We start from the raw sequence: 22592 nt of genomic DNA on the forward strand, positions 1-22592 counted from the left end.
CATTATTTATATCATATTCTAAAAAATAATATATAATGTTGTATATTAGAAATTAATATAAAAATAAACTTAAAATTCTTATAAAATATGAGAAAGATATAGCACAAAATACATATATTTCAGATTGATTGAGAATTGTGGGTAGATTATACTTGCCATAGAAGATTTAAAAACTTATTGAATAAAATAATGTTATTAACATATAAGATGCAAGTGATAACCAATTTATATCCACCACTGTCTTCTTTCTAATAAAAAAAATAAAATTTTATTATAAAACCCTATTTCCACCATGAGTACAACAACAGATGAAGGCTAGAGAGAAAGAGATATAAAGGAATGTCCACACTAATTTAATTATCAAAATCATCTGAGAAAACTACTGCCAGAGTTTTCCATATAATATTTGTTGATAGGACTCATCCATTCATCCATCCAAATATGAACAAAATATTAGACAGCAATTTTATTATAATATGATATACTACTAGAGCCTTCTTCGCAATCGCCTCTGATTGTCACCCCCAGATGCCACCTCCTGTTGTGTAAGATCCATCCCATAAACGCTGCTGCTCGCACTCCTCTTTGCTCTTAAACTCGATGTCTCGTCCACTGCAATTGCCACTGTTTCTAGAAGCTCAGATAATAGAGACGGGCAGCTCTCTTCCAAGTGTCTAAATCCTACCGACTTCATTACAACTGCAAAAAATAATAATAATTAAAGAGGAAAAACAAAAAATATATGAGAATCCTTCGAAAACTTGTAAAATGGATTGATGGTACAGAAACGAATACAAATGATTAGAAAAATTGTGCTGTCAAAAGAAGAATATTCGAAAGATAGTATGATGTTTGTCCAACAAGTACAAATTACAATTGGGAAAACACTAGTTGAATGTTATCAGCAATAATATAATGACACCATTTGGAAAATTTGAATACATATCTGGATGAGATTATGTTTGGAAACTAAACTTAATCAAAGAAATTTAATAGTTTTTCTCCTCCTGTTTAGATACAAGAATATAAACTTAAGTGGGGGGCCAATATGAGTAGATCTAAGCCTACCATATTGCTATAAAACTAAATAAGGAAAAAGAAGAAGAAATTCAATTCAACAAAAGCAACCACGAAATCCCATTAATTCTTTCCATACAACTCAATAAACTAGGCTAACTATGAAACTAACACTTCACAGCAAGTACACACTTCCGGAAATGAATTAAAGGTTGATTATTGTCTGCTGGTGGCCTCACTAGGAAGGGGGGAAATAAAAAAAATATTACAAGGTTTACAGTTCTATTTACTTGTGGGAAATTAACAATGTCATAATTGCTAGCACATAATGACGTGCTGTTATTAAAGATGCAAGTGATCAAAATTCACATTTCAATACAGTATATACTAATAGAAACTTGCACAAAAATGGTTTGGTGACAAAATTCAGGCATTCCAATCAAATTATTGACCCATTTTAACCCCTAATTCTATCACCTAGAAAGGTGCAAAGGCAAGCGAGAATATTAAGAATGTTAAAGTAGTATATCCAACCCAAACTAACACAGAAAAAAAATCAAATAGTTATGTAATATTGGCCTGGATGCTGATTCTCAAAAATTGGTTTTCACTATTTGATTGTGAAGCATATCATAATATAGAAGGGGGAACCACTAAGGTAGCTCAAGTGGCAAGGGTGGTTTCTAAGAGACCAAAAGGGTTTGATTCTCACTTAGCACGCCTTAAGTTGAAGTGAAAGTCAAGGCCGAAAGATCATGCTAGCTTCCAACTTTCAAAAAATAATACAGAAGGGAAATTTCATTCCATTTCCCAGGGCTGAAAATTTGATAACTGGGTAAGGAATTCAAACTCCTTGTACATATATGAAACTATGGAATGAGAATAAAAACCATGAAAGGCTTATTAGATTTAGGCGAGAGGCATAAACCTTATGAATTTTTGACAAATGTTTTATTTCCACAACATCCCACCACCGTACCTCCCACTTAATTAAGGTGATTTAAGTGCAATGTTGAATGGATACGGATACGGCGATACAACAATTTTTTAAAATATAAGACACAATACATTTATTTTACGCCAATTATTAAAAAATATATAAATATTATATTTATATAAATTTAGTATTAATATAAATAGAGATACAAACCCATATTCATCATTCATAATATGTTTGGGCGGCGGCAGCTGTCGATGAATGTGATTTGTGAAGAAGATGAAACAATAAGGCAAGAGGAACCGTTAAGAAGATGAAACAGTACGGCAAGAGGAATCGTGAAGAAGTTGAACCAGTAAGGCAAGATGAACAGTGAAGAAGACATAAGAGTAGGTCAAGAAGAAAAAGAAGCCTAATTCACTTTTTTAGTAATTTTTGAGTATCCGTGCTCCTTAGTTTAAGTTTAATCGAACATAAGACTTTACCCTCGTAGTTCAAGACACTTACCCTGGGTGGGAGCTTTTTTCTTATATAATTTTAAGAGTAGCCTATATTGGTATACAGAATGTATAAAAAAGCTTTTCTATGCAACTGATGGGTAAGTACTAAGTCTTAGCAGATTAAACATGCTGAAATTGACATAACCTGTTACCCTACAACACTCACCTCCCAAATTAGCTGCAGCAAACTTTAAACAAAAAGCCTTAAGTTGAGGACATCTGAGTTGTTCTGCAAGGGGAAGAGTAGTCGCTACGGTCTCAATGCTAGCTTCCTCGCATAATTTTGCCTCACACAATTGTTTTAGGCGGTCCAAATTAAAACGATCAGCAGCAGCCAATAGGTGTTGCAACATAATTGTAGATGTACATGATGAATCTGATCCCATAATTTCATGCACTTCGGGAAGTCTATCTGAGTAGATATACATTAGCATAGCCTGCAAACAAAATGATAGGCTATATCACAATCCAAAAATATCTACATTTGTTATGTTAGACAAAAAAGCACAATGATCTAGAAAATAACTTGTTTTATGATCTGAAAAATAATCTGAGAAAAAAATCTTGAAACAGAAAAATACAATATAATATTGATAATGAGCTTGAAAATAATTTGTATACCAAACAAATCAACAAAAACAACATTATAATTCGGATCAAATTTGAAACAGAAAAAAAAAAAAAAAATCATTTTCAATTGAGAGAAAGATCGCATCACATTCCAACAAAGAACTGCACAATCTTCAGGGAATAAACAGCAAAACTATACTGCCAGTAATCATTCTATCATCTAGGAACATGATTAAACTTCCTGAAATCTTAAAGAAAGATGTAAGATCAAAGGATGCAATACCTTGAAGATAAAAGGCTCTATATCCTGCAATGGCAATTTATCCACATTAGGATTTCCAACAAAACCATAAAATTGAGCTCTAAATACAGGAGAACGTGAAGCCAGTATCAACTTATGTGCTTTGAAAGTTTCATCTCCAACTTGAAACATTATGTCAGAGCCAACTTCAGAATCCAGCAAATACTTGAAATCTGAGCCCATGTCTGATGGAGGTACAGAAATATTATGCTGCCTAGGCCGCTGAAGATGAGTTCTGACCACACCAACAGTGCAGTGCATGGAAATACAGTCATCTTTAATATAGTCAGATGCCTCTAGATTGGTTCTCCTGAAGAAGCGTTTATAACCCCTGAAGCAAAACCCACACAGATCATTAGACTTTTCCATACAAAGAATCTCAAGATACTCTATAAGCATTTTTCTAAGTTCTATATGATAATTAAACACAACAATGATATAAAATATGAGAACATAATTAATACAACAAAAAAATCTCAAAAGAGAGCTCATTCATTGGCTTTTGCTATTGATCCTGAAAGATGGTTAATACCATTTAGCTATAACAGGTTTTGATTTTGATGACAGACTTGGCCGGTCCATTAAACTTTATTTCATCAAACTATCATACTACAAATAGGCTAATTGATTGGAAAGAATTGGATCCTTTCCACAACCCACTTCTCCCAAAATTCATATTTAATAACCAATGTTATTTTGAAACCAGACCACAAATGTGCAATTTAGATAAATATTTTTCAACAAGGGCATTTAATTTGTTCAGCTCAATCCCATGGGATCAACATAATGTTTTAATCAATATAGAAACAGTTCAGCTCAATGAAATTGGGGAAACAGTAACCAATCAAACCAATAGCCAAGGAAAGAAGCATTTTGTCAATATCCTGCATAAATAACAGAATTTCTATAGGATTATTGCCTAAAGCAAAGGGTACTAAATAACCCATGATCAATTAGCAAAACCATTTGACTATCATATATGAACTGCCCTCAATTACTTGTAGCCGATCCACAATTCCTAGCATCTTTACATAACAAAATGCCAAGACCAAAATTCAAAGAATATTATACTAACCACATGCTTCCTCTATACTTAAGAGTATAAGGACCACTTTCAAGAGCGCGATCAAAATGACTATGAACCTTGTGCTTCCCTTTCCCGCTTTGATCCAACAACGTAAGCTCAAACAATGCTCTAACGTCCGTCCCTTCGCTAGCCAATGCGATGAATACAGACACATAAACCGAACTATCCTCGACATTCTTTCCATCTGGGTAGAAGTAAATTGCCCAGTCATATCCACCCACAGTGAATACATCGCTTGTTATATACTTCCCAGGACCCATCCCTTTCGCGAGGGAGTAACCCTTAATAGTAAAATGGTGAGATCCATTTACAGTTTCGCTGATTGACTTGGAACATGATTCATCGTCATAGAAATCCAAGTCGTGGTCGTGATCGTGATCTTGGTCGAGCATTGTGTCCTGAACATGGGCTTTAACAAGAAACCCTAAACGGTAAAACCCTGGTAATGGATCTGGAGAATTGGAAGACCGTGAAAGAAGTGAAAATCCGATTAGGGTTTTAGGTATGTAATGGAGATCTTCAATGATAGAATTCAAAGAGAGATTCTTGTTCCGTAGCTTCTGTAAATTTTGGATTGGCTCGTTACTTCACCAAAAATAAATAAAATTATATTTATATATTGGTTAGTTAGGGACCCAATTGTCAGCATTTTCTTTTACTTTTACATATTATTATTTTATTAAATATATATTATTATTAAAAGAATTAACAAATATTACAAATAAATAGTGATCAATAAATCTTAAATTTAAAGTATTAAAAGATTTGAAATGATGCTACTCCACCCCCAAGATTGTAAAAATTTGTATAGATGCTAATGTGATTTTTTAAAAGTAAAATTTATATAATAATAATATTGTTTGGAGATTGGTTAATTGTTTATTTGATAAATAATTACACACGTAAACAAAATAAAAATTCTTCGAAGGCAATATCTTTTTCGAGACTTATCCCCTCTTATTTGGTTCGTGTGTTTGTGTTGCGTTAGACTTATCTTAATGTCTTTTTTTCTTTTACTCTTATTTGGTTTATGTGTTTATGAAGTATGACTTTTTCTGAGTGTCTTCTCTTTACTGATAATGTGAAAAAAAACTTGTTTGATATAATATTTATATTATTAAAAATAATAAATGGACAAACTTTGTTATATACTTTAAAAAAGAAATATAGTAAAGATATTAATATAACCTTTTGAAATCTTAGTTAATGTATAATTTAAAGTAAATATTTCTTTGAATTGTAAGTAAAATGTTAAGGGATTATTTTTATTGTTTTTAAATTAATGTCAATGAAAATATAGTATATATATATATTTTTTTTTTCTCAAATAAACATTAATTATAATTTAACAACAATAAAATAAAACACAACTCAACTTTTCTCCACATATTTTGCTCATTTCTTTCTATTCAATATTTTTAAAAAATTGTAACAGAATTTATTCTACTAACAATGACAAATTACAAAAAAAAAAAAAAGAAATCAATAAACATTTCATTTCATACTTAAATTAATTGTCAACATTATTGTTACTTTATCAACTTACCAATATTCATAGTGTTCATACTAAAATTAGGTAAACTTCCCTCATATTTGCTTCATTAATAGTTGTCCTGCCTAAAATTCAAACTTCAAGTTGTACAACGGTTTTATTATTTGAATTTACTTCATATCTATTGGTTTTTTAGGCTAGGTTACATAAATGGGGTTGCTCAACCCCTAATTGGGGTTTGTAGTTTTTATGTTCAATTGTAGTCATTTGGTTTAAATCACAATGGACACATTTGAAAATAGTTATTGAATTTGGGTTCGAATCTAAATCCATATATAAATTAACATATGTATAAAAAAATTTATTTCAATTAAACTAATTAATAAAAAATTGTCTAGAGAATGAGAACCTTAATGATAAATTGTTCCTTACAAATAAATTTGTATGCATTTTGAGCATTTAGAACACCCAAGGTGAATTTCTCTAAATATGCGAATCAAGAGAACCTAACACCCCAATCTAGATGTTAAGAACGATGAATCAACGATGGAGGGTGTTGAGGAGGAGTTGAGAGATGGTTCCATGTAGTTTGAATGACTTGGGAGAATTAGGGATAAATGAGTTGTCTAATAACAGGATTCATGGATCAATTTTGCCTAAAATTCAATATAGATAAGAAAAAGTTGGATAAATGATTACCTTGTCTAATGTCTTGAAATGAATTATGGTATGTTTATGATACACCATCTGAGTACAAGGAAAAACTATATTCAATAATAAAAAAAAATTATATTTTTTTTAATGTATAATCTTGATATTAGGAAAATAAGATGAACACAGAAAAAATTAAATATTTTGTTAAGGAATTAGGAAAATATGGTAAAAATATTTTGAAGACTCTTTTGATAGTTCTGGACAAGATATTGATATTGACCTAGTTGAGGCTTATTTAAAAGTACAGTCGGACACTTTAGAAAGTCAAGTCTTTTGCATTAAGAGTATTGCTTCCTTATGAGTTTATTTAATTAGATAAAACAAAACTGTCTCATAAACTTATTATGCATTTGCATTAGAGTTTAAATTAAAGTCATCTGCCATTTTCCATTTGTTCTTCAGTGGGACAATGAACTAATTCAATCACCCTGTCATTAACAAGATCTCAAATTAAATGATACCTTACGTGATGTAAAACTGTATTTTTGGACAGCTTTATACTAGGTGTATTATCATAATATAATCCAAAAACTCAACTTCAATTGTTTAAAAAGAGTCAAGTTACTTCTTTGATGACCATGCTAAAAAAACATATCCATATGTACTTTTTCTATCCTCATAGTCATTAGTATAATCAATGTCAATGAAACTAATTAAATCTTTCAAATTTCCTCTATTATAGAATATTCTCCACTCTACAATTCCCTTCACCGTACTTGAAAATTCTCTTTAACCAATTTCAAGTGAGTTTATGAGGACTTTCCATATACCTACTAACCAAACCAACTACAAACATGAGATACGGTCTAATTACAGTCAAATATCTCAAGTTGCCTATTATAAACACCTCATTACACCCTATAATTAAAATAAATTTTCCCGGTCTAATATGATGATCATACTTGATTGTAGGACCGAGAAAAAAAATTAGAAATACTTTTCAAAAACGGCTTGAAACGACCATTTGAAAGTGGTCCAAACGCCAACTTTTTTAAAATACTCAAAATTTAGATGATCCATTACCTTTAGATTGATCGGTTTGGAAAATCATGAATTTTGAGTATAATATCGTTATTGGACAAAATGTACAGAACAACCATTTATAGACTTGTTTTTGCATCCAAACACAAATTTTCATAAAAAGTTGGATTTTGGGAGACCGGACACATTCAAATTAACCGGTTCAAAAAATTATAAATTTTGAGTATAATATTGTTGTTTGAAATTTTGTGTAGAAGAACTTCAAAAGGGAAAAATCGTGAAAATCGAATAAATCGGGCGATTTAAGGCTTGGTCAATAGAAGTCAACGTCGACTTACCGTACTAAGATTTTTCAAAAAGTGGGAGTGATGTCATCTAACGTCAGTGGGAACCTTATTTGAAAAATGCCCAATTTCATTCTTCATTTGGTATCATTAGATTGAAAGAAGATCAACAAGGACTCCCAACTTTAAAAAATCACCCAAACCTCCACACTTGAAGATTTTGAATGATCTTGAATGTTTTGAAAATCTTGGAGAGTCCTCTACAAGTTCCGTTTGAGTCCCCAGATTGTAACTATTAACCTCAAGAAATCGATAGTACAAGACAGACTGTCCAAAATATGGCTAAAACGGACATGCTTACGTTTAAAAATTCATAACTTGAGCCACAATGCCTCACAATTGGATTTTTACCTATGGTTAGAAAGTTGAGACATGACCCGATCGAATGGCACCGGTCCCGAGTCTCTATTTAATGGTTAAGGTGGTCCACACAACCCAACAACACGATGCAAGTGTACCCATTTCAATCCTGAAGCGAACTAAAGCTATATCCAACTTCATAAATTCATATCGTTTGATTTACTCGACCATTTGATACGAATGATCAACCATCAAAAACATATTTGAATCAAATTTCTATTGATACCAATTAATGATTGTGGTTCGACCTATAACCCACGCTAGGTCACTTGTAAGTCAGACTGTCCATTTCGAGGCCATCAACGATCCATCAGGAATTACATGGACCTGTGGCATGTCTTGAACTTTATGAATAAGACGAAAGTTCCTCGTGATGCTTTTATTTTATAATCAAAATCCAAGTTATTACGAACGTCTATTTCTATTAAGGACATGTTTGCATTTATGTGATTGAATAAAAAATGAATCTAAATGAGAAATTCAAACAGAACACTATATGCGAATTTTATTCTAGGACGTTCGTACCACCTAATAACATGACTCCAATGAGACCATTCCACAAGTAGGTTTATTAAAACTAATAAACACGAACATTGAAATGGCTAAAAATTCAAACCCACCTCCAGCGGCTCCCCTATCTGAGTCCATCGAGATGTAGGAGATGATGAAGGTAATGGTAATGGCTATCACAAAGATGTCAGTGGACATTCATGTCCTCAGCTAATTCCAAAAGGCCAATAGTGGAGCCAACTCATGTGGACGTTGATCAAGTTAACCCTTTTCCAACCCAAAGATTCATTCCACATACCTCTTTTGTACAGCCTATTGACCCTCAGGTGTATGAATCAGTTCCGTTTCATCCACTAATCATCCCTATTCACGAACAACCCTCGTACCCAAAACATATTAGAGTATCTATTACTGCGCATGCTTTCCAAAACTGAGTCCAAGGTTCTAAGGCTCTTACTGAAAATGACGAACTTTCTAAATATGGAGACTATGAGAGTGATGAAGAAGAATACAACCTTGCCTCCCTACTGGTCAATGCAACTGATCCTCCTCCATTGGATAGACATACTCGTTGAGTCCCTCGAACAACTGTTCCCGATGGTGCTACTGTCGCTACTATTGATGGAGTACTGACATATTTACATTATCATAATTTAATTGTTGACATGAAGGCAACAAAAGCAGAAATTTAGTTACATATGGCATAAATGACTAAGGGTAAAACCATGAAAACAATCCATGATTGGGAAAATGGTTTTACCAAAACTAGGAAGGAATCTATCTCCCACGACCTACTATTGCCTAACTTGGAAAAATTCGTGGGAAACGAAAACCCAACACTATTCTTCGACAAGTATCTAGATGTTATGGGATCCCTTCAACTAGATACATCCATTATTTTTCGTTTGTTTTCTTGTTTCTTAATTGGAAAAACCTCTCAATGGTATCTTAGAAACCGAATATCTCGATTCACCACTATTAAGGAATTGGGAGATTCTTTCTCTGAGAGGTACAACATGTACATCGTTCTAGAGGTCACAGAACGAGACCTGAATTTTATCAAATAAGGAGACATTTGAATCCTTATTGGATAATGGAAGGCGGTGATATCTGATATTGATACACCCCTAATCAAGCAAGTCCATGAGAACTCAATTATCTTCAGAAGTTCTCTCATCATCTGATTGATATGAGAACTTAGTGATTACAGTAGTTTCTCATCATCTTATCGATATGATAACTCAACTGATTCTCGAAATTACTCATTATCATATCGATATGAGAACTCAATTGTTTCGAGAAATCTCTCGCCATCTTATCGATACTAGAGCTCAATTGATTCTAGCAGTTTCTTATCATCTTATCGATATGTGAACTTAGTGTCTTTGACAATCTCATCATCATATCAATATGATAACTCAACGTCTTTAGTAATATTTTATCATCTTATCAATATGAGAACTCATTGTATCTGGCGATTGATCCTATTTTTTGTCGAAGAAGCCCTGAAAAATGGGGTCATCTTCCTTGACTACCAACTCCCTCTAAAGGCAGCTTCTCTCATCATCCTAGCGATATGAGAACTCATTATATCTAGTATTTCTCTCTTCATCTTATCAATATGAGAACTTAGTGTCTTCGATAGTCTCTCATTATCGTATCGATATGAGAACTCCATGTCTTCAGTAGTTCTCTCATCATCTTATCAATATGAAAACTCACTGTTTCCGATAGTTCTCCCATCATCTTATCGATGAGAGATCTGAATGGTGTTAGGAGCGCTTCACGATTCCATATTGAAGACTTAGTATAATTAGCATGTCTTCATTAGTTAGAAATGTGAACGTTAAGATCATGAGCAGGTTCTCACAAATTGAATTTGTGGTCATAGGAAGGATTTCATTATTTCAGAATAAATGAAACCTTTACAACCTAGATCAAATTCTCATCTCAACGTGAATCCTGGTCAGCATGACTCAGCTTTCACCCTTGTCGTTGACATAATTCATCGGTCACCATGATTAGGTTGTTGCTGAAACATAAGATGTACTTTTGACTCATAGTTGCGAGTTTATTATTGATTATCCTTGCAAGTTTTACTACTTAAGAGACAACCTAATCTTGCAGGGTGTACATAATCTTGACATTGTTGAAAAGGTAGAACTGCCCAAAAGACACTGCCTTGCAGATGCTCAAGGAGTCTCTACATGCAAAAATGAATCTTGAATTTTTTTTTGCCAAGATCCTTCACTGGATCTAAATGCAATGGGTTTCTCAATCAATTATTGAAATTATGCTTGTATGTGTTATTGCTTCTTACAAGTATTTTGCATGAATCTCTTTATAGTTACACATCTGATTCCTCGAGCACATGGTATCATAGTAAGGTAAAAAAGCATAACAGAAAATGCACGACAACAGTTTTTTATCTTTCCTTCTCTTTTTTAACATTTTAATTGTAGGTTTACAAAATTGGTGGCTATTTGATCAAGCTTGGACACACATTTTTCTCTAAACTCTGTCTAAGAGGGACATTCTATAGATATCTCATTTTTATACCCCAAGAATTAAAATAAATATGTCCGGTCATAATTGATTATTGGACCGGGAAAATAAAAATAGGAAATACTTTTCAAACCTCGTTTAAAACGACCCTTTGAAAATGGTCCAAACGACGTTTTTTGAAAATACTCAAAAATTGAAAAATCTTATACCTTCAAATTGACCAGTTTTGAAAATTATGAATTTTGAGTATAATATCACTATTGGACAAAATGTATCGAACAACCATTTTAGGCTTATTTTTGCATCGAAACACCATTTTTAATAAACAGTCGTAATTTGGTAGATCTAACATGTTCATATTAACTGGTTCGAAAAATTATGAATTTTGAGTATAATATTATTTTTTGCAATTTTGTGTAAAATGCATTCAAAATGGAAAAGAGTGAAAACCGAGTAAAACTAGGCGGTTTAAGGCTTGGGAAATAGAAGTCAACGCCGAGTTACCATGACAAGACTTTTCAAAACGCATGAGTGACATCATCCTAATGTCAGTGAGTGCCTTATTTGAAAAATTCCTAATTTCGTTCTTCATTTGTATCATCTGATTGAAAGAATGTCAATAAGGACTCCTAACTTCAAAAAATAACTCAAGCCTCAACTAAGGACCAAAGTAAGTCGGTTCAATACGTTGGACGAGTTACCGGTTTCCAAAACATAAAATTCTCAAAGTTACCCTTTTGCTCGGGTATATAAGGGATATCCTCTTTATAAAAGAGGCACAATTGATCATTTGGTTGAAATATAAATAGAGCTACACTTGAGAGAGCTCTGAGAGCGATAAAGAAACCGCCAAATTGAACTCCGACGAGTTTTCTTTTTCTCCAACGTGTTCTTGTGTAAACAGCCAGCAAGCCTTACATTGTGTCTTCCGTTGTTCTTCATTTCTCTTCCAGGTAGGCATATTCTCTTTGTAATCTCAATTCAATAACATATCTCGATTAATCAATTCATACATCGGTAGTGAATTGATCTTCATTTATTTCATTTCAATTGATTAATTTATGAATGTTGTGTTATCTAAATTGTTTGATGAATTGGTGAACCCTAGCAACTAGAATTCTAAGTTAAAACTATATGTCTAGTTTAGGAAGAGGCTAGGCAAGACAGTTAGAGATGATAGAAGAATGATAGAAGAGAAGTTATATTTTCTATATATGTACTTATATTACATCAATACTATTTATATACATTACATTCATTGAAAAAGATTAAAATAATAAATGACAACACTAATGATATATAATTGGCAGACCCTTGGTAGGTGTTGCCGTTTCCTTGGGAATGAATGAGACTTTATGTTTTCTAGTCTCCTTGGAATGTAAAAGAGCATCCTTATCTTTAATAGCCTCCATATCTTTAATACCCTCCCGCCAGCGAAACGGGGAGGCACACACCGTGAGCTTGTCACGGAAAAAAAATGAACCGAGGTGATGACAATCCTTTTGTAAATATGTCAGCAACTTGATCATGAGTTGGGACATACTGAATAAGTAAAGATTTTTGAGCCACTTTCTCCCTAACAAAGTGGAAATCAATCTCAATATGTTTTGTACGAGCGTGAAATACTGGATTTGCAGAGAGAAATGTTGCGTCGATATTATCACACCACGAAGTCGGTGGATGGATTGATGAAATTCGTAATTCACTCAAAAGAAATTGAAGCCATCAAAGTTCGACAGTGGCATGACCTAAGGCTCGAAATTCAGATTTAGTACTTGATCGAGCAACAACATGCTGCTTTTTGGAGTTCCACGAAATGAGGTTATTACCAAGAAAGATACAATATCTTGTAGTGGATCGACGATCATCAAGACAACCTGCCCAATCAGCATCAGAATAGTCCTCAAGGGTGAGGGATGCCTATGGACGAAAGACAAGCCCATGGTGTGGAGTATGACGAAGATATCGTAATATACGTTTGACCGCAACCCAATGGGTGGATGTTGGAGCGTGCATGAATTGACAAACACAATTGACCGCAAATGCTAATTCAGGACGAGTGAGAGTTAAATATTGTAGAGCTCCCACAATACTTCTGTATAAGAAGGGATCAGAAAGGGGATCACCATCATATCTAGAAAGTGAAGAACCAGTAGAGACGGGAGACTTAAGTGGTTTGGAGTATTGCATGTCAGCCCTAATAAGAAGGTCCTGAATATATTGTGACTGACTCAGAAAGATCCCATCAGATGAGCGAGAAGCTTCAACACCGAGAAAATAATGGAGTTGTCCAAGGTCTTTAGGTGGGAAGCTGTCTTGTACGCGAGAAATGATTGTAGACAGATGTGAGGCTGAGTTTCCCGTAAAGATAATGTCATCTACGTACACAAGGATATATGTAGTGATTGTAGATGTATGATAGAGGAATAAGGAGGAGTCAGACTTAGCTTCAAAGAATCCAAGCGACAAGAGTGAGGATCGTAGCGTAGAGTACCATTCACGAGGTGCTTGTTTTAGACCATATAGGGCTTTATGGAGCTGACACACGTGATTAAGGAATTCAGGTTGAACAAATCCAGGAGGTTGAGTCATATATACCTCATTGTGTAATTTTCCATGAAGAAATGCGTTGCTAACATCAAGTTGGTGAATAGGCCAATTTCGGGACACAGCAAGTGCAAGAATGGTCCTTATGGTTGTTGGCTTAATAACTGGACTATAAGTCTCAACATAGTCAACACCAAGTTGTTGATGAAAGCCTTTCGTCACAAGACGAGCTTTATGACGCTCAATTGAGCCATCCGCTTTTCGTTTGAGTTTGTAAACCCATTTGCAATCCATAATATTTTGTCTAGAGTTAGGAGGAACTAGAGACCATGTCTGATTCTGAATAAGAGCATTATATTCGGAGGTCATGGCTGAACGCCAAGAGGGATCTTTATTGGCAGAGGAGAAGCATGTCGGCTCATGGGTGATGGCTGTGAAAAGGGCGGAAGAAAAAGGAAGACGGGACTTGGCACGAGTGCGCATAGGATGATTGGAGCAAGTAGGGGCTTTGAGAATTGGAGTATGACGTTGATTGATGATGAGTGAGGGGGTAGTAGGTGGTGAAGAATATGGAGTGGGTGATGAAACATTTGAAGTAGAGGGTGAACTGCTTGGGTTAGGTGAAGGTGGAGGTGATGAAGAGGGTGAACCGCTTGGGTTAGGTGAAGGTGGAGGAGATGAAGAGGGTGAACCGCTTGGGTTAGGTGAAGGTGGAAGTGATGAAGAGGGTGATGTGGTTTCAGGTGGACTAGTGTGTTCAGGTGGATTATGGATAGTAGATGTGATAGGTAATAAAGAGTGAGGATTTGTTGTTGGTGATGTATATACAGGTTGTGGGTTTTGTGGGGGAGAGGATGAGTTATAAGGAAATGTGGTTTCATAAAAAATGACATGGCGTGAAATAAACATGCGTCCCGTGGGGATGTGAAAATATCGATAGCCTTTATGTGAGAGACTATAGCCCAAAAATAAGCACTTTTGGGATCGAAAGTCATGTTTGTGCTTGTTGTAAGCTCAAATAAGAGGATAACAATGGCATCCAAAAGTGTGCAAAAAGTTGTAATTGAGAGTTTGATTGAATAATACTTCGTGGGGAGATCGATTACCCAAGACAAGAGTAGGTAATCGATTGATAAGATAGGTACCCGTGGAGAAGGCTTCATCCCCAAAATAAAGGGGCATAGATGCATGAGCAAGTAGAGTAAGAGATGTTTCAGTAAGATGACGAATTTTCCACTCGGCTACCCCATTTTGCTCGCTTGTATGAGGGTATGAGAGAGTCTATGATGTATACCATTAAGAGAGGTAATATGTCCAAAGGTACGATATTCGTCTCCCCCATCAGTTTGTAGAGTTTTTATCTTTTTACTAAACTAGTTTTCAACTAATGCTTTAAATTGAATAAATATTGTCAACACATCAGATTTGCGTTTGAGCGGATAGAGCCAAGTAATTCGACTATAATCATCAATAAAAATAACAAAGTACCGAAAACCATTAGAGTAAAAATTGGAGCAGGTCCCCAAACATCTGAGTGAATAAGCTCTAAAGGTGCAAAAGAGCACGTTTTGGATGATACAAAAGGAAGTTTATAAGCTTTCCCAAATTGACAAGCATCAAAAAATTCAATATGCATATTACCCAATAAAGGTAACTTAAAACGAGACATAACATAAGTAGAAGTTGCAGGAGACGGGTGACCCAATCGAGAGTGCCAAACTGATGCAGTTGACTGGGAATTAATAAATGCTTGTTTGGGTGCACTCTTTGGACTGAGTAGTCGATATAATCCATTATGCAAGGTTCCTCGAAGAATTTCCTTCTTCGTGACCTGATCCTTCACAACACAAAAGGTTGGATAAAATTCAAAGAATACATTATTATCGGCTGTAAATCGAGCCACACTAAGCAAGTTCTTCGTAATCATGGGAACATGCAAAATATTTTTAAGATGCATAGATCTGTGCATACCAGTAAATGACGAATGTCCAATATTAGAAATATTTAGCCCATTTCCATTCCCAACTAGAATTTGTTACTCACCATTGTAAGGAGAATGAATGGAGAGATTGTCCAAGTTAGCGGTCAAATGATCAGTTGCTCCAGAATCAAGGTACCAAGCTGAGTCAGATACAATAGATGGAGTTACCATCATAGCTGCCGATGAGGAAGATGAACAAAAATTTGGGTCGAATCTGCGTCGACAAGTTCCTACAGAATGTCCTAGAATATTACAAAGTTGACAAATTAAACCAGAACGACACATATTAGAGAGATGTCCAAAACGACCACAAGTTTGACATTTAGGCCTATTTTGATTTTGAGGACCACGATAGGGACAATGAGGGCGAGATGGGTCAGTCCTTGAATTAAAGAAATTTGATGGCTGGCCTAAAATAGAAGATGTAGTAGAGGCACTCTGTTGTGAGTGAAAAGAACCACATGGTGTCGATGGACGAGTAACAGATCTAAAAGAGGGAGAAAATACACCTTTATCCGTATGATTCGTAGTCGCTGAAGTTCTGCGACGACTATATACAACATTAGCAGTTGGAGAGTTGGCATAGAGAGACTCAAGTCTGATTTCATGTGTGAGAAGTAATCCAGAAAGATCGTCGACATTAATAGAATCTAGACGTGTAGTAACTGCGACTAGAACAGATTCATACTCAGGTCCAAGGCCGCCAAGAACGTAGAGAATAAGATCTTCGTCTGCAACTTTCTGCCCTGCAGCCGCAAGGTTATCAGTTATGACCTTGATAGCTTGGAGATAAGACTCCATGGATGATTCTCCTTTTTTGATAGTTTGAAGTTGAAGACGGAGCTGCATTAGTCTAGCTTTGGATTGATTAGCGAAACGTCGCTCAAGTGTTTCCCAGAGGTATTGAGATGAAATACAGTTTTCACCTGCGACCTGTGCAAACACTGATTCAGATAGTGTTCCGAGGAGCCAGCTTAACAAACGTTGATCTTGTTGTTCCCAGGCCTGAAGCTCAGTGGAAGTCGATGCTTCTACAGTTTTAATAGGAGCTGGGAGATCTCCATTAACAAATCCAAAGAATCCGTACCCTTTAAGAGCAGGTACAACTTGAGAACGCTAGAGAACAAAGTTCTTTTGGTCGAGTTTGATAATAGATGTATGTTGAAGAGAGTATGCATTATTTTGAGCCATTTGAGAAGGGGATTGATGTAAGAGGGGTTTCCCTGTTGATTTCTCTAATACCAAGTTAGAGATGATAGAAGAATGATAGAAAGGAAATTATATTTTCTATATATGTATTTGATATATTACATCAACACTATTTATATACATTACATTCATTGAAAAAGATTAAAATAATAAATGACAACACTAATGATATATAATTGGCAGACCCTTGGTAGGTGTTGACGTTTCATTGGGAATGAATGAGACTTTATGTTTTCTAGTCTCCTTGGAATGTAAAAGAGCACCCTTATCTTTAATAGCCTCCATATCTTTAATAAAGACTAGCTTCGTTTTTAATCTCCATCTTTTGTTCGTCGAACTGTTGGAGGAACAAGTTGAGAGTATACAATCCAAATATTTTGATTCGTCTTCAGACTATAGAGACAAAATAAGCTAAGACTTATTGTTACGAGGAGTCGACGCCAAACACGTCCAAGTTGAAGTCGCGACGAATGGAATCCTCGATCGAATTTTCGATCCGTATTGGAGCGTAAATCTGATTCCTCATTTGATTCATGTGAACTGAAATCCTAATGGAGGTAAGCTCGGCGCGATGGCGAGTCTTTCAAAGAGACGAATCTCCGAACAAGAGACAACATCGAAGCATATATGAATTATCCATCAGAAGTCCATTCATGATCCGGAAGTAGAGCAGTGCTCTTTCTCCACTTCCAATTATGTCTGTTATCTTTCAAACACTAAACTACGAAGGCGAGTCGATTCCAAAGTGACCTCGAATAGGAGACCTCCCGTTGATTACTTACGTGTAGCCATGGCCTCGGAAACCGACGAAAAAGAATCTGTCGGAGGAACAAGCAGGAGCAGCTTTCTCAACTTTCTTTCTGTCCGATTTCCTAAACTCTTCATGCATGTTCGGTTCTCCAAGTTTCTAATATTTTAAATTCTACATGAAAGTCTTATTCTGAATTAATTAATTTAATTCAAAATTATTTCAGCCCTTGAATTTTCTGCCTAGGTGCAAATTGACCACTTGACTATTTTAACGTACAATTTGACCCCAAATTTACAACTCCAATAGTTTTTAATAATTTCGAAACGTTTTGGCCCCTGGACTATTCTTTCACGTCAAATTCGACACTTAAACTTTATATATGTCCAATTTTGGCTATAAAGTTCTAATTTCAACTTTTTAAAAATTCTTAAACCCTTGTTTGATTCCCTTTTACACCAAATAATATTGTTTCTTCAAATGAAACTTCTAAATCATTTTAGAAAAAATCTAAAAACACAAGTATGGTCAAAAATATTATATTCTACAAAAATAATATTTTTCCACAATTTTTTAGGACTCGTTTAAAAAACAACATAATTTTGAGAGCTCATATCCTAAGTTCTACACCTCAGAAAATTATGAAATTTCTACAACGAATCCATAAAATATTTTTGACCTCCACGAAATTTTCCATAATTTTTGGAGCATGTTTGGAAAAACACTCATCTTTGCAGTGTCATATTTAGAGTTCTACAACTCCAAAATTCCAAACTTGAATGCAGCGTGCTCCTAAAAATGTACTTGACATGCACAAAAACTTTCAAAATAATTCAAACATTTTTGGAAAAATCTTAATTTTGGTTATGTCATAAACGGGGCTCCAATCGTCTGAAATCATTTATCCTCGTCTTTCTATACTCGTGAACTTCTTTCCTACAAGGATTCATAGTTTGAACCCAACAAATAAACAACATGCAAATCAGAAAATTCATATTGTTGTTCACATGTGCACAGGACGCATTCGAGGTTTTATTATACCATCTTTATCTAAAACCTAACGGATGTTTAGAGTCATCTCTAAACAAGGAATAAGTTTAGCCCTTTGGATAGAGGTAAGATATGATAATGAAAACCAAGAGAATTCAATGGTTTTGTATCAACCTTGTCTAAACCTAATGGAAGTTTAGAGTCATCTTTTAAGTAAGGAATATGATTAAACTATTAGTTTAGAAACGAGATTAGGATATTCACAAACAAAAGAATTATGAACTAAGAATGCATGTGTAACAAACCTTCACAAAATTAAATGGTCAATTATATTTGAGTAAAGATTTTTCTCATAGATAGTCATATAGAACATAACGCTACGACCCTTTCTTAATACGTAATCAAACACCGAACCCTTGATACGAGAATACTCTGATTTTCTTTCCATTAATTTTTTTCTAAAGTAAACTAATGTGGTGACTCTTTAAGTCAATTAGATTACTACGTTTTCACACGTACTAATCTAAACCTTTATGGACCAAACAAAAAGTCTATGCTATAGAACTCCATTTCGGTTCCTCATCTCTAAGATAAGACAACATCCTAAATGGATAGTTTTTTATCTACTTTTTATGAGAATCGAGAGGAATGTAAAACAAAATTTCTATAACATAACTTCTGTAAAAAAATCAACGGCTCGAGTCTACCATTTAAATTCTTCATTACGTCCCCTCCACGAGCGGAGTACTCGAACGGATAGATAATGCATGGGACCGGCCAACTTCAGATCGCATAAGCCTCCTTAAAGACATGGTATTCAAATGGATAAAAATCTACAATAGAAAATATTATTTTCACATAAAAGAAAAAATCTTTTTTTTAAATGGGAGCGAAGAAAACAAAATGCGTACACCTACAATCTTCTTATACACTCTAATGTGTTTCTCTCTTTAACCAATTTCATCCCTAGCACAATGAGATTTATCGCCAAATTACAAATCTTTCTAAAACTTCATAACATATTTTATATGATTGATAAAAATATCATCATCTATTTGCAAGACTTCAACACCTAAAAAATATCTCATCTTTCCAAGATTTGTCCTCTCGAACGCATGCATCATAGAGGCTTTGAACCGTTTAATTAAATCCACATCATTTCTTGTAATGATTAAATCATCAACATATAGACTAACTATCATAATATTTTCCTTTAAACCATTTTTAACAAATAAAGTACATTCAAATATGCATCTTTAAAATCTATGCTACATAAAGTAATTATCAATCTTGTTGTACCAGACTGACTTATTTAAGATCATATAAAGCTTTTTCAAGTTTGTATATTTTGTGTTTTTCTCCTTTCTTTTCAAATGCTCGAGGTTGATCCACGTGCACCATTTATGTTATTCTTCACATTAAGTTAATAAATGCTCAGACTATTTTGTGCAGCCATGACAATCACCAATTCGATTATATCACATCTTGCTAGTGGTGCAAATACTTCATTGTAATTCTCTCCATATTTTGAGCATATCCCTTAACAACTATCATTGTTTTGTATTTATCAATTTTTCCAAGTTCATTCAACTTTGTTTTAAACACACATTTGCACCCTTTTGCAATTCCACTAAATTTCATATACCATTTTTCTCAATAGCCTTCATTTCTTATCTCATAGCCTCTCTAGCCACATTTGGTTCTTTGCTGCCACTTCAAAAGATTTTGGATACATTGTGACATAAAGTGATAGTTTACTTCTTTCCTCATCTTCATCATATAGTTCACATCCACATACATAATCTCTTTGCCAAGTAGGAGCTCTTCTATTTTCTCTTCTAAGTCTTATAAATCTAGCCACATAAATTAATTTGGAACTACTTCATTAGTGTTGTTTTGATTAGAAGTACTTACTATTTCTGTTGTTGCTTCTGAATTTGGTTCTTGTTCACAATTTTCTTCTTTTTTAAGTTCATATTCACTTTCTTCTTCCATAACCTAACTTTTCCATTCTAATTATTTATATGCCTCTGTTGAGTCTTTTTTCCAATACTAACATTTCTCCTCTTCAAAGATAACATATCGACTATTATAACATTTCTCGTAATTGGATCATATAAGCTTGGACTCACGGCTTACATAAAATATGACACAATTATGACTTTTATCATCCAACTATAATATTTTCCTATCAAAAATATGTACATGAGCAAGACATCCAAAAGATCTAAAGTACTCAACTAATGGAATGACATTGTTCCATGCTTCCTCTAGTCTCTTTCCCTTAAATGCAACAGTGAAACATTTGTTTATTATATGAGTACTCCATTCAACTGCCTCTAGCTAGAGAACTAATTTATTTGACAACATGCTTCTAACTAAATTTATGATGGTTATGTTTCTTCGTTCAGCTACAATATTTTGTTATGATGTGTAAGTAGTTGTTAGTTTTCTCTTAATCCCATGTAATTCACAAAAATTGTTAAACTCTGAGAAGAGAACTCTCTCCCTCTATCAGTACGTAAACATGTTAATGATTCTCCACTCTCCTTTTCAACAGACAACTTGAAGTTTAACAACTTTAAAAGTATCAGATTTCTCACTTAAATAATAAGTCACACCTTTTTACAAAAGTCATCTATGAAAGTGAGCAAATACTTTTTTCACTTTGAGATGTTGGTGTTATTGGTCCACAAATATCAGAATGAATTAGTTGCAACTTTTTTTATGCTCTCGAAGAGTTTTTCTTTTGGGATCTTTCTTCGGTGTTGTTTTCCATCGAAATAGTGAGTACACATTATCTGATACTTTGATAACTGGAAGCCTCTAACCATCTTTTGAGTATGTATTATTTGAAGATTCTTTTAAATGAGATGACTCAGTCTATGGTGATAGAGTTGAGAAATATCATCATCGTTGACTTAAAAATAAGGTACTTCAAGTGACTTTTCATCTTTATTGGATAGTACAAAAATATTGATCACAAACATCATATTTCTAGTCATCTTTAAGGTCATAAACAGACCCTTTTAAGGATGTGTTACGACTTAATCTGTAACTGTGTTAGAATTCTTGATCTTAAAGACCGAATGGGAAATCTTTAATCAAAGTGCAGTGGAAGAGTTATAAAAAGAAGATTCCAAGATTATAGGATAAGAAGAATCAAAGATGAGAAAAAATATTGTTGGTATATACTTAACAGTCCAAGACAAATATCCAAATTAGAAAATATAATTGGAATTAAGAACATTCACAAGCTTTTTCATATATATTCATTCATGCCCATTGGGAAAGTGAGATCAACATTATATAGTAGTTGATTTCCGCCAGAATATTCAGTTATTATTGTTACAACAACTACTAGGGACATAACAAAAATCAGTTTGGTGAATAACAGAAAATTGAATCAAAACAGAATTTTAGAACTGAAAACACAAATCCCACAACATTTAGTCCTAGTGCTCAATTGGACCGAACCATTTATTTGGGGACTGTAACATTTTCTCCTCCTTCAAAATTTATCGTCCTCGACGAAGAGACCTTGGACTGGTCATCCTCAAATGCCCATCCTTCAATCTTCAAATGTAACTCTTTTCTCTTGCTGTTCGGAGATATTTTCAACAGGTCTAAAAAGGGTCAGACTATGGAACTGAAGTCCTTGATAAACCTTCGGTAACATCCTTTCAATTGTGGAAATGGTCATTTCCTCCTCATTTTAAGCTTTGTCGGGTCAGTAGCCACTCCGCCCATGTGGGAAATTTGTTTGCACCCTAAGTTATATTTTCTTTCGTTAAGAACT

At 34.3% G+C, this 22592-nt stretch overlaps 1 protein-coding gene across 1 annotated transcript; it reads right to left on the reverse strand.

Moving 5' to 3' along the window:
* Positions 1-327: 327 nt before the first annotated feature.
* On the reverse strand, positions 328-4986 carry LOC124919865 (BTB/POZ and MATH domain-containing protein 3). Its single transcript, XM_047460228.1, has 4 exons — positions 4401-4986; positions 3308-3656; positions 2621-2891; positions 328-699 (listed from the first exon to the last, which is right to left on the reverse strand). The coding sequence occupies exons 1-4, from the start codon at positions 4802-4804 to the stop codon at positions 488-490; spliced, it is 1236 nt and encodes a 411-aa protein (XP_047316184.1). The 5' UTR covers positions 4805-4986; the 3' UTR covers positions 328-487.
* Between the last annotated feature and the right edge of the window lie 17606 nt (positions 4987-22592).

The sequence above is a fragment of the Impatiens glandulifera genome, chromosome 1, assembly GCF_907164915.1.
Source record: "Impatiens glandulifera chromosome 1, dImpGla2.1, whole genome shotgun sequence".
Taxonomy (NCBI): domain Eukaryota; kingdom Viridiplantae; phylum Streptophyta; class Magnoliopsida; order Ericales; family Balsaminaceae; genus Impatiens; species Impatiens glandulifera.

Bases quoted from the DNA above. Each gene is read 5' to 3' on its own strand.
- LOC124919865 (XM_047460228.1), bottom strand. From the start codon at position 4,804: ATGCTCGACCAAGATCACGATCACGACCACGACTTGGATTTCTATGAC. The intron at 3,657-4,400 runs GTTAGTATAATA...GTTTTGCTTCAG, and splicing joins AAGTATAGAGGAAGCATGTG to GGGTTATAAACGCTTCTTCA. The intron at 2,892-3,307 runs GTATTGCATCCT...TTTTGTTTGCAG, and splicing joins TAGAGCCTTTTATCTTCAAG to GCTATGCTAATGTATATCTA.